This window comes from Oxyura jamaicensis, chromosome 3 (assembly GCF_011077185.1).
Source record: "Oxyura jamaicensis isolate SHBP4307 breed ruddy duck chromosome 3, BPBGC_Ojam_1.0, whole genome shotgun sequence".
NCBI lineage: Eukaryota > Metazoa > Chordata > Aves > Anseriformes > Anatidae > Oxyura > Oxyura jamaicensis.
The window spans coordinates 25226171-25239247 of record NC_048895.1 but is presented as its reverse complement, the minus strand read 5'-3'; the positions used below and the strand labels follow the sequence as shown (position 1 = coordinate 25239247).

Sequence of the window (13077 nt, the reverse complement as noted above, 5' to 3'; positions counted from 1 at the left end):
AAAAGAAAAAAGTGGTTACTATTTTGTGCACTCTGAGCTCCTCTTCCCACCAGAGGGCACCCAGTATTTGCAGAAGTGCTGCGAGTGCCTCTGTCGGCACTCGCTTTAAGGTCTGGCTGGGCTTTCGGTGCTCCCTCCAGCAGCAGCTCTCCCCGTGCCAGCACTGCGAATGGCCCTAGGAGAGCTGGCAGGTTATCTTGTGTTTGGCTGCTCCTGCTTGTATCCAGTTGCTGAACCAGGTGGGAAAAATGCACTATAGTTACATTTCCGTGTGCATATTTTCTGTTGTTGGTGCAGGCGTGATGCTGCTGATTGGTGGCAAAAGCAAGGGAAAGAGAGGAAACAAGCCCTCTGTTCACATGGGATTTGTGCAAGGGAAACATGAGAGCCTTTTAAAGCTTAGGCAGATGCAATACTGAAATACTATATATCAATTATTATTCTTTCTTTCTTTTTCTTTTTCTTTTTCTTTTTTTTCCATGCCAGAACAGCAGCTGGACCAGCAAAATCACAGCGCTGGGACAGGGGCAGAAAATGTTCTAATAGTGCTCCAGGGAGGCTTTTTTTTAAATGGGTTTGATAAAACGTCCATCATTAAGGATAAGGGATCCTGCCCCGGTGCAGGGAGATGCTCTGAGACACTCTTCTAGGTCCTTTCCTCTGATGGTTACATTTATGGGGCGTGCTTCCCAGCCTCCTGGTAGGCAGCCTTGTTGTTGATACCAGCAAGCGGTTTCTGCCTGGAGTTGTGCATTTGGGCCACTAGGGGTTGTAAGAGAGAAGGGGAAAAAGTTGTTTTCCAGCGGAGGGACAAGCTGCTGCAGTATCCCAAAGTGGAGGATTTCCTCTGGAATCCCTTGATCTCTTTGCTCCAGCACTCACCAAACTCTTCCACATATATTCTTCATTTTAGATGGTATCCTAGCATCTTAGTTGTTTCAGACTCATCACTGTTTTGTGTCTTATGGGTTGTTTGGGGTTTTGTTTTGTTTTGTTTTGTTGCCATTTAGGCTCAGGGTATTAATGGCCTTGGTGTGCCCCCTGTATCTCAGAGAAACCTGTTCTGATTGTCCCAAACCTTGCAGACAGAAGGCAGCAACTTGTATCTTTTTCTCTGTCCCTTTAACTAGCTCTGCTGGCTCTTTTCCAACATTCCTGAATAGATACTTTCACTCTCAGTTATTTAAGCCAGATCTTCCTCCTTTGTGCCTTTTCCTAGTGATAGGTAAGGAACAGAATTTTCTCAAGGTCTCTTTTTGAATCCTAGAAACATCACAGCCTGTTGTACCTCAGCATGTCACACTACGGGGCTCCTCAACTATCTTTCACCCAGGTGATCATTTTTTCCTGTTGTTGATAATAATTCTCCAGTCTTAATTACAGCCCCCTCTGCAATCAGGGATGCCATATTCCAAAAGGCCTCCAGACCTGCTTTCATTTTGGAAATAAGGCCTTAAAGCTAAATAATCCCAGCTGTCTCCCAGACATAACCAGAAGTAGCTGCAGTGTAGCAATAAATTGAACTTCAACCAAATGAAGGATTTACAAGATTTTCATCCTGATAGCTCTTTTGACAGCACAGCAATACGAGACATGATCTTCACAGATCTCATTGGTGATGGGACTTTTCTTTGAGCATTGTGTGGACGTAAGAATCCTTCCCTTTGACAGTAAAATGCAGCTGTTCCTGGAGCAAAGCACAGCAAGGACACTGTGCAACAATTTGGGGAAAAAAAAAAAAAAAAAGAGAGAGAGAGAGAGAGAGAACTTTATTCAGTAAGATTTAATTGAGATCAGATTTAAATCTCTGACCAGTGGGGAAATGAAATCTAGTTCCCTGAGCTAAATCAAAGCACTCATTTCTGTGGTATATGAGAAAACTTAACTTTTCCTTTTTTGTTGTTTGTTTTGTTTTGTTTTGGCTGCTGCAAATCACAGGCACACATGGGATTGAACCACACGATGCACAGGTGGGAAGGGACCATGGAAGTCAGCTGGTCCCACCACCTGCACAGAGCAGGTCCAGGTAGGTCAGGTGCCTTGCTCCTAACAAATGTTGAATACCTCCAAGAATGGAGATTCCAGATCTTCTCTGTTACCTTGTTTCAGTGTCCTTTCTGGGACACATTTCAGTGTCTGAATGGGGAACTAATTTATCCTAATTTATAATGAGAACTTCCCTTGCTGCAATTAGCATCCATTGCCTTTTGCCTCTCCACTGTTGCTCCTCCAAGAAGAGTCCAGCTCTATTTTTCCTACTCTGTCCACTAGGTAGCTGTAGACAGCAGTAGGATGGACACACACACACACACTCGCCTTCTCTCCTCCAGGCTGAACAAGCACAGGTCTCTGTCTCTCCCCATACAGCATGTGCTCCAGCCCCTGGCCAGCCTGGTGGCCCTACACTGGACTCATTCTGGTCTGTCCTCTACCAACAAGACCAGACTTCAGCACAGAGCTTCCAGACATGGTCTCACGAGTGCCAAAGAGAGGGAACGATCCCTTTACCCAGCCTGCTGGCTAACATATTTGCTGTATAGCCCCATACACAGACAGCCCTTGCCAGAAGGTCCCCTCCTTGACTCTGATTCATCTGAAGACCTCAAATCAGACTCCTCTGCAGAGCTGCTTTCCGTGCATTTGGCACCCAGCCTATGCTGGTGCACAGGTCTATTCCCTCCCCAAGCAGGACTTTGTATTTGCTTCTGTTGAACTTTGTTGAACCTCATTTGCATGCGCACACTTAGGCAATAGGTGGCACCAATGAATGATGTAGCTTGCCTTGTCACTGAGAGAGCGTCAGTGCCAAGAGAAAGCCAGCCGAGGAGACACCCGGGTTGCTTTGCTCAGAGCTGCAGCAAGGCGAGGAGGAGCAGACATGTGGCAGGAGGTCCTTCCCAACACCTGGTGAGATGCCCTCAGCGTGGGGAGGAAGGGCCCAAACAGGGCTCTGCTGCGGTTGGGGTGGGGGAAAGCCCTCTGGGGCAACTCAGGCTGAGCCAAGCCATCAGAGGGTGTGGGGAGCACGCAGCTGATTTCTCCTGAGCATGACTGGGGAGGAGGTTGTACTAGACTGAGCCTTGTTTTGTGTTGCTCGGAGAGCTGTGTCTCCGGTGTGCTTGATTTGTTAACAGTGCTGAGCGGGTGCTATTGCCATTATAACTTCTTTCATGCTTCTGACTTACTGAAGTACGGGGTATAATGCACAGAGATATTATTACCTGTTGCATAAGCTGCTCAGCCTCCATGAGGTGGAGGGTGACACTGTTTGTTTACAGAAGCTTGGTTTTTCCTTGGCAGGGAGCTGTTTAAGGAGATACCTCCTTAAAAATCACACACGAGCTATCAGAGATCATTACCAAATTGCCATGGGGACTGCTAGGGTCTCCAGTACAGGCACCAGATTATGTGCCACAGGTAGTGGTGGGAAAAGATACCAGGTAAAAAGAAAGAGCGAATGGGCGTGTGTTTTCATGGAGTTTTTTGCCCTTTTATTTGTTTTGAGATACCTTAATTATGATGCCAAACAGCTCCCTACTTTAGCCACTTTCCATAAGGTGGGGTAACAAAACTTTTTCTTGTTACTTCTAGTTTATTCCAGAAGTAACTATTCTTGCAAGACAATCCATCAGGCTAAAATAGAACCAAGGAGGAATTTTCATTTTTCTTGAAGGCAGATGACACCTAAAAGCTCAGTATCCAGTTGTTAGGATTCGTTAGAAGTAGGAAAGTTATAGCAACTCACTGAAATCTGAGCAGGTAAAGGTCCGACAAGCCTCTCCTCGTGCCAGCCCTGTGGCACAATGAGCACAGCGTGGCTGGGAGCAGAATGAACCTTGATCTCAAAAGTTCCCTGCAGGGCTGTGTGCCTATCTTCCCGTAGCGGTCAAAATAACTGATTTTCCTGGCTGAAGTATCACAGCCACTCGTAGGATGAAAGACTGCAAGGACAGCCACCCGTCTGTTTAGGGCCTTTTATCTAAATTGTGCTGAAGGAGGTAATATTATTTAAACCAGATATCTAGCTAACATGCAGCCAAGAAACATTGCCTCTGCATTCCCTCTATTTCTCATCCAAATGTACAAGAAAAATTGTGGATGTGTCCATGTGGCTAAACAGCTCACGATCCCAAGGCAGGTGAGGTTCTTTGCACTGTCCCCAAGGATTGGTACCACTCAGACAACACTATCAGTTTGTAAGGATCTTTTTTTTCTTTTTCTCTTTTCTTTAGGGAGAGCATCTTATCCCACATCAGGTGAGTGAAATATCTGAGCCTCCGCTTTTAATTAACACCCTAGCTGGAATACAGCATAGTCCTTTCCCACCTCCATATGACAACTACAAATTTTCATTTGTAGTCCTCTTCCAGCCCCCTGCAACAGGCACAACTCCTAATCCCCAGGGGAAAGCTGGAGAGCTTGAGCCACAGGTCAGAGGGACAGGAAGGTACAGTTCATTTGGGACTGATAGCTCATGCATTTAAATAGCTTCAGAACACACTACATGTCTGTTAAAACCAGCTCTGGGTGACTTAGCTCCCATATTTCAAGAAAGTCCTAAACTCAGCTGTGTGGAACAGAAATGGGGGCACCAAACAGACAACCTAGACCCCCTACCTGTGGAAGGCTACATTAGAGGCCAGTGTTGCCCTAAGAGATGCTTAAATCTGTAGGGGAGTTATTTGCAAAGCACTGTAAAGAAGCACATGTCCAGCACATCAAGCCCCCTCTAGCAGCTGAAGACCTTTGTGTCTACTCAGGAGCCTTGTGATCAGCAAGTGATGATCAGCAAGAGCTTGAGATCCCTAACGAGCACTGGTAGATGTAACCTTGAGGCTTCGTGTTTTCAGACTCTTGTTGTTAGAATTTAATATCTCTATACTGGCTCCAGACTGCTGAGCTGGTATTTGTGGAACTCACTGCTCTCTGGGGGGCTGCCCCAAATCTGGCATGTGGTCTTCAAAAATAACAGAAATGCTCAGCCCCTGCCGACTCCATGGGGTGTTTGGACATCTGTTATTTCTTGGGCCCAACCACTGTGAAAACAAGCCTCAGCACAGTCCCACTACTCTTGATGCTTTTGTTATTGAATGCAAATGTTATGCCTCCCTAGGTCTTTTCAATATTCACAGAAGAATGCAGTCCTGGTCCCTGCAGCCGCGCTGGGGGTCGGAGGAATGGTGGCTTGCTGGCTAATGTCTAGACGCAAGGTCAAGAGACTTGAAATGGGTGATGGATGGTGGGGCTCAGGTGAAAGACCCCTGAGAGAGAATGAAGATGAAAGAATCCGCCCCTTCAAGATTGAAACCTCTGACAAAGAAATTGAGGTACCAGTGGCTGGGATGTAGGGAGGGGAAGGACGCTGTGAGATGGAGCCTCTCTCTCTGTCACCACCTTACTGCTTAGAGATATGCCAGTGCAGTTACTTAATACCGTTAGATGATGGTCTCATCATCCTTGATGAGTCAGATCTGGGTTCAGATTCATTGCAATGTCCCCTAAAGATTTTCAGATATCACAGACCCTCGATGCAACCTTGAGCAGCTGAGTTTGACAGTGGGTCTGCAGTGGGGCAGGGCAGGAGGGTGTAGGGCCAGCAGGGACTACAGCAGGGCAGGGCTGAGGGGCTCCCACAGAGATGCCTGGAAAGGGTGAAGGAACAGAGCCTTGATGAGTTGTAGCTCCTGTCCCTAATTATCCAATCAATTAGCAACACACAGCTGGGCCCAATCTCTGATCACCCTTTTTAAATTCTTTTTCCAGCCAGCAGGGCCTGGAAGCTGCTTGTGCCAAAAGTCCTAAAAGAAGTTAGCAGTAAGGCAGGAGTGGGACCCTCTTGGGGGAACAGTTAATCTGTAGAAAATTCTATTCCCCACACAAGTGATTGATGAGATCATTTAGAGCATGTCACTGCTTCAGCCTTTCTTGTGGTATACCACGAGTGGTCTAAAAGCTGGTAGCACCTCGAGGGTTGGTTCCTGCTCGTGGCTGTCCTGGTGCACGTAGTACAGGTGGGCAGTTGGGCAAGCTCATTCCTCCTTCAGGACCTGCACCGCCGCCTCGACCAGGCTCGCTACGTGCCTCCGCTGGAAGGGGCAGCTTTCCATTACGGCTTCAACTCTGACTACCTGCAGAAGGTGGTGGCCTACTGGAGGAACCAGTTCGACTGGCACAAGCAAGTGGAAATCCTGAACAAATACCCTCATTTCCACACTACCATCGAAGGTGAGGGGATCGCTGTGTCTCAAGCAGGTCCACGTGGCTCCCTGCTCCAACACAGGGCACTTCCCCAGCAGTTACCAAGTGCCTTTTCTGCCCTCGCTTTGCTCTTGCCAGTGGTACGCAAGGAGCTGCTGGACGCCCAGCCCTGACGTCTAGTGTAAGATGTTAGAATATTCAAGACAACAGTATGTATAACAGCTTAGTGATATAAGGGAAATATCACAAGTGTGTTCTATGCTATTAATAACCTTGTATAGATTGAGACCATCACAGATTGGCAATACGTTTATTAGGTATGCTTCAAGATGGGCTTCCCCTGGCTCAGAACCTGTGCTAATTAATGATGAGGCTTCCTGGTTTTCTTCTATCAATGCCTTGAAAACATCTCCAAAGACTGCAAAATGTATCCAGTCTCTAAGGCTGGAATATTTTTTCATGTCATTATGTCACATTTTTGTGTGGTAATGCCCAATGTCTTACCTGCATTATGCTGTGCATCTAAGTGTAGCTCTACCCATTAGTGTGAAACCACTTTCTCAAGAGAGGGATGCTCAGTCTGCTGCAGCCCAAAATTCTGGGGCTGGGATCAATACCTCATCCTGTATGCAAAAGATGAGATGTAGCTACAACGCCAGACATCCCCCTTTCAGCTGGGCATCTTCTTGCCATTGGTTGATTGTATAATTTCTACTATGAAGCCTAATTAATGCTTTGCCAACCTCCTTCTTCAGAGTCCAGAACAGAAATTGAGATGGAGCCAGAGCTTAATTTATCTCTCTGATGTCTGGCAGGGATTGATATCCATTTTATCCATGTGAAGCCCCCCTACATCCCTCACGGACGAGCTGTTCAACCTATCCTGATGGTCCACGGCTGGCCCGGCTCCTTCTACGAGTTCTACAAGATCATCCCTCTGCTCACAGAGCCAGCCAAGTACGGCCTAGGTGATGGTGACGTGGTGTTTGAGGTCATCTGCCCATCCATCCCAGGCTATGGCTTCTCAGAGGCTCCGCACCAGAAAGGTAAGTGATGAAAGGTTTTTGGTGTAACACTTGAACTTTCCCCCAGCCCCCTGTGCACTGCAGTCTGTGAATGCAGGAAGGCAGGTTCTGGGTCTGAGGTTTAGTAAACTTGGCTCTGCACATATGCTGATGTGACTGACGCTCTGGGGCTGGTTGTGGAGATTTGGAAGGCAATGATAGCTGGAAGCCATCTCTGCTTTCCACTTTCTCCTTTACATTGAATTTACATCATCTGGAGTTCTGCTTATTGTCAAGGAGTGAGGTGGAGCAGTGCCTTCACAGCAGCACACTCATGTGCCTCTGTCAAGCCATGATCTTTGGCCAGGGAGTGCATGCTAGGACAAATGGGTCTCCTGTGTGGTGTTTCTCTTTACCTACAGGCTTTGACAGCCGTGCAACTGCTCGGATATTTCACAAGCTGATGAAGAGACTGGGCTTCAAGGAATACTATGTTCAGGGAGGAGACTGGGGATCCCGAATTACTACAAACATGGCCCAGATGCTGCCAGAGTGAGTAGCAAAGGGAATCAAAGGAGCTCATCCTTTCAGCAGCTGAACAGTATAGCACTTTCCCATCTAAAATGAAAAGTTGAGGGAGCCTGATCAGAAAAGAAACATAATGCCTTCCTTGGAAGATGGCATCATAGCTCAGCATTGAACACCAAAAAACTGACATCACACCAGTGGCACAGCTGAACGGAGATGGCACCAGTTCTATCATTTCTAATTCCTATAATCTCTATAATCATTAAAAATTTTTTTTTTTTGAACCACGATGAACCTTTCAGATTCTTTCAGGGCTTGATATATGTGGCTCTGTGAAATGCTGCTATGATAGCACCAGTCAGACTTAATTTCTAAAAAATTTGGATACAGAAAATTTCTTGATTTAACTTTATATTCATTAATTTGATTTTTAGATCTGTGAAGGGGATTCATGTGAATCTTGTCTTCATCGCCATACAAGGTTTTAAAAAGTTGATTCAAGTGATGCTTGGGGCTTACGTACCATGGCTTGTAGGCTTCACTAGGGAAGATGTTCGACGGATGTACCCCTTCATGCAGAAGAATGTGTATGATATTCTGCGAGAATCTGGATACTTACATATCCAAGCCACCAAACCAGACACTGCAGGTAATGAACCTTCTTTATATTGCTATATGTAGTATACAAACTGCTCATGGGGTGTGTGTGTGTGTGTGTGTGTGTGTGTATATATATTAAAAAAAAACTAGTAGTTGAACAAAGGCCTGCTGCATCTGAAAAGCAATGCATTCTGGTGACTGAATGCAAGATAGGGGACCAAAACCTGTCTTTAAAAAAAAAAAAAAAAAAAAAGATGGACACTGCAAATATTACTTTTAAAACTGTTTAAAATGGAGTTCCACTTTGCTTGAGGAAAGAACCCCTTTGCAAAAAGCCTCTCAAAGTGAAGCATAGGGTCTTGAAACTGAAGCTTCTAGAAATAAAAATGGGTGAAAACATGAAAAAAAAAAAAAATCATAAGCAAGTGTAATGTGAAATTTTCAGAAAGGTAGACTCAGCCCTAAATCTTAAAAGCCAGAAAGCTGACAGAGTCAGTGTGGCCAATAGATAAAGAGTCAGAAGAAACATACGGCCATCTCAGAAAGGTTAAATAAATTATTTGTATTAGTCCCTGCTAGCAAGGATTATGGGATATTCTTTTGAGTATTTTTCTCACTAGGAAAAAGAGCAGAACTGCCTCAGACTGGTGTCACCAGCATTGATCACAGAATGAATGGTATCTCAGCCTGGCAATTCAGTGAAAAATTCAGAACTAACAAAGTGAAATATTAAATAAAGCTTAGTCTGTTGCTTGAACTCATCACAATACCAAAGAAATAAAAGGAGGCAAGCAAGATACGAGGGTTAGGTTTTTTTAAAGAGACGAGAAGTGGTGGGACAGCAGCCCTAGAAAAACACAGATCAGTATGTCTAGTCTTTGTGATCAGTAAGCTGGCAGAACTATTTTAAAGAATAAAATTGATTTACAGGTGATAGTGTCACATGAAAATGAGGGTTCACAAATGAGAGCTCTGGCAGAACCAAAGAGCAGTGAATCTAGTAGTACAACGTATTTCAAATTCCAAAAAATAAGTCTTGTTGAGGTTCCTCCCCTGATGTTTCCCAAAAATTAAACTACCTTTAGAAAAGGACTAAGTTCATGACTAATAACTGGTTAACATGAGAATCCGAGCACAGGAATAAGTACGCAAGGTCCAGGGGTGGGGAGAGTATCACAAAAATCTGTGCTGGCACCTGTACAACTAAGCATGATCCTAATTTCTCTACAGAGAAAAGTTAATTGTTAAGTGAAAAATTGACTGCCATCCAGGGCTTAGCTTAATTTAAAGATAACCGCAGAGAGTTGCGAAAACATTTAATTGACTAGTTGATTAAATTGACCAATAAAATTTGATGTCACCAAAGTGCAAAGCAATTAGGGGAAGAAAATCACAATGGGCTCTTCTTTGGCTGCTGCCATCTAAGAAAATCCATGAGTCAGGGATAGTTCTTTCAGATGTCAGCCAGCTCAGCCAAAGTTCAAGAGCATTTTACAGGCTGTCAAATAAAATAAAACAACAAAAAACAGACCAAGACAAAATACCAAATCCATGATATTCAGAATCCATTGCATTCCTGTTGACACTGTTTCATAAGCATGCCTTAGAATACAAAAAAAAGGGGGGGGGAGGGGGGAAGGAAAATTGACATGGTCAAGCAGCTTACATAAAAAGACTGTACACATTATAGAACTCTGTAACATGGAAGAAAAAACAGCAGGAACTTCTTAGCACGCTATAATTGCGAAATGTAGAAAATTAATTTGAAAAAATATATATATATTCCCTATTCAGTTTTAAGAAATAGCTATGTTACGAGTTTAGTTCTCATCAGGCAATTTTAAAGCAAAGTCACGGTATTTTCACACAGCACCAGTTGTGTTGAATACGGTACAGGTTGAGTAACAAACACTTGTTTGCAGCGTCTACTGTGAGTGTCTAGTCCACGGGCACCCAATACAGTGGCTCAGACGCAGCTTTCAGCACAGAAAACACTCATCTGCAGATGGGTCATATTCCGGATGACACATTTAAGCCTGCCGTACTGTTGCTGGCCAAAGCGTTTATACGATTTCCATCTGTAGCACATTACTCTAGGCGTGACATGCAGGAAATTGTTGTGCCAATGTACAAATTTCCTTAACTAGGCCCACTATTAAACTGAGACCATGGTGTGCATCATCTTCTAAAAAGTCATTCAGTGCTGAAGTCACGCTAAAATAGACCTGGAAGTACCCGATGCTTAGTATACTCTAAAATTACAGCCTAGAGTACTGTTAAGGAATTTTCTGAAGGCAAGCCCATATCACTAATGATTAAATATCATCCTTGTCTTACCAGTAAAGCATGGAGATAATAAGCTACGTTCGTGCTACATTTATAACATTTGTTAGTGCTCCCCAGGGGCAGGAACAGGTAGTGGATACAGAGCACTCCACTTTTAAATTACATAAAAGGTGATGAACTGTGCTCAGTGTCCTGATTAGCCATCCAAAGCAGCACAGCATTCCCAAGTAGTTTATTTAAAAGTTCTTTGTAGAGCATAATCCCTTTACATCCCAGTGTGCTCCTGCCATGTGTCAACAGGAAGATGACAGCTCTGGTTTAGCTGCTTGCTTCTCTTGCATAGGAGCCACCTGTGTTAAGTGTTGTCACATACAGCTGGAACTCCTTAGGGGTAAATTCATTGAGAAAAAAGTACTACCAGGGCTAGTTAAATACAAACTCTCTACTGAATTCTCATGGAAAACTCTGAAGAACTCATGGAAGTCCATTTTAACTTCAGTTGAAGTATTACAGTGCCATGCAAATGTGAAAGCTCTGCTGTTCTCCTGCATTAGGTTGTGGACTGAATGACTCCCCGGTGGGGCTTGCTGCATATATTTTGGAGAAATTCTCTACCTGGACAGATAAATCATTTCTGCATAAAGGTGATGGAGGCTTGGAAAGGTAAGGAAACCAATGCTCTTTGATGAGATAATTCATTAAAAGGAAGTGTGATGATAGCTAATGAGGATATAGGTAAAAGACTGGGTGAATTTTAAGGATGAAAAGATTACACGACAAGTAGTTAACCTTATAGTAGGCTGCCTGAGAGCTACTGGTTCAGCACCATGCAGTTTTGCTCTGAGCAACTGACAAATGTCAATTGATTTGCTGCTTGAAAATGAGTGGAGAACCAGATAACCAACTGTTCTTTGAGGTACAAGCCCAGTATGGTGTATTGAGAAACAGCTCTCAGATAAATTGCTTCTTCTTTCTCTCTCAATAGCAAGTACTCGCTAGATGAGCTTTTGACCAATGTGATGATTTACTGGGTGACATCGTCTATTGTGCCCTCAATGCGATACTACAAGGAGAACCTCTCCCAGGATCCTCGTTTGGCTGAGGATTCCAGGTAATGAAGTGGCAGGTGCAAAACAGATTTGCAGACAAGACAAGCAGATTTGCCTGTGTAAACATTTAGATCACTTATAACAGCAAATTTAACCTATATGAGAAAACAATCCGAGTTCTTATTTTCTTTGATAAATGAAAGTTAAAGGTCACTTTTCCTTTGAACCTAGGAACTTACACAAGCTGGCCTGTGGTCAAGAAAATAGGTAATTCAGTCTTGTCTTCCAAATACAGGTCTATAGATTTACCAGACAAACACATGTGATCCATGGCTTGGTTTGGTAAAAACTAAACAGAAAAACAAGAGCATTTCTAACAAGTTTAAACAATGAGGAAGGATATGGATTACTGGTGGATAAAACATGAAGTACAGCTGGTTAAGCAGAAACTTGGAGAAGCAGTTTGGGAAGGGATTTTTCTAAGAAAACAAGCTTCCAGGAGAGCAGTACTTGAAACCCAACACCTTCTAACAGCTGCTGGCTTTCAGATGACTACAGGAGAGGATGACCAGGAAACCCACCCCTGAGCAGAACTCCTCTCCGAGTGATTGGTATTAGAAACAAAGTAAGAGGGTCTCGTTCTCTGTAGACTGACAACCAGTTTATCTTCCCTCTCAAGAGAAGAATTTATTATACTGGTACCATACATCCTAAAGTAAACGTGAGTTAGCTCATTTCTCAGTTTCACATATTTCATATCACAAAGCTATACAGTGATCTCAAAAACCTGAAATATTTTTCAAGATTGTGAGGTGGGCTTCATTTTATGCATCTTTGGGTATAACATTTTTAAACTCAAGAATTTAAACACAAATGAAGCTCTTCAGCAGAGTATGGACTACACAATGAGTTGCCATGGTAGACTTTCTCTGACTTGCCATGACAGCTACCAGAGTAAGAAGGTTTTATTTCTGACTCTGAAAGTCAGAAGATTTTCCTTAAGAACTCTTTTGAAAATGCAGTTAACTAATGTCTTTTTAGGGTTGGAGTATACGTTCCCTCAGGGATCGCAGCTTTTCCTGAGGAGATAGCACATACACCACGATCCTGGGCAAAGACGATCTTCAAGAACATTGTCAGTTACTCTTACATGCCACGCGGAGGCCATTTCGCTGCTTTTGAGGAACCAAAGCTTCTGGCACAAGACATCGTCCACTTTGTGAGAAAGGTGGAGCAGCTGTGAACCTGCAGTTTAGATATGTACGTAGAAAAGAAGCAAGCTGTTCTCTTACTCACAGAAGCCTTACTTGGAGGGATTAAATAAACTCAATGTAACCACAATACAGAAGCCAACATTTTATTTTGATGATGATTATAACTACTAGACCTGTTAATCAAGTTCTAAAGCTCTT

General features: G+C 43.8%; 1 protein-coding gene across 1 annotated transcript; it reads left to right on the top strand.

Moving 5' to 3' along the window:
• Positions 1-2760: 2760 nt before the first annotated feature.
• On the top strand, positions 2761-13010 carry LOC118164333 (epoxide hydrolase 1-like). Its single transcript, XM_035321790.1, has 10 exons — positions 2761-2907; positions 4233-4256; positions 5114-5327; positions 6045-6225; positions 7014-7244; positions 7625-7754; positions 8165-8379; positions 11171-11279; positions 11602-11727; positions 12707-13010. The coding sequence occupies exons 1-10, from the start codon at positions 2879-2881 to the stop codon at positions 12906-12908; spliced, it is 1461 nt and encodes a 486-aa protein (XP_035177681.1). The 5' UTR covers positions 2761-2878; the 3' UTR covers positions 12909-13010.
• Positions 13011-13077: the final 67 nt, after the last annotated feature.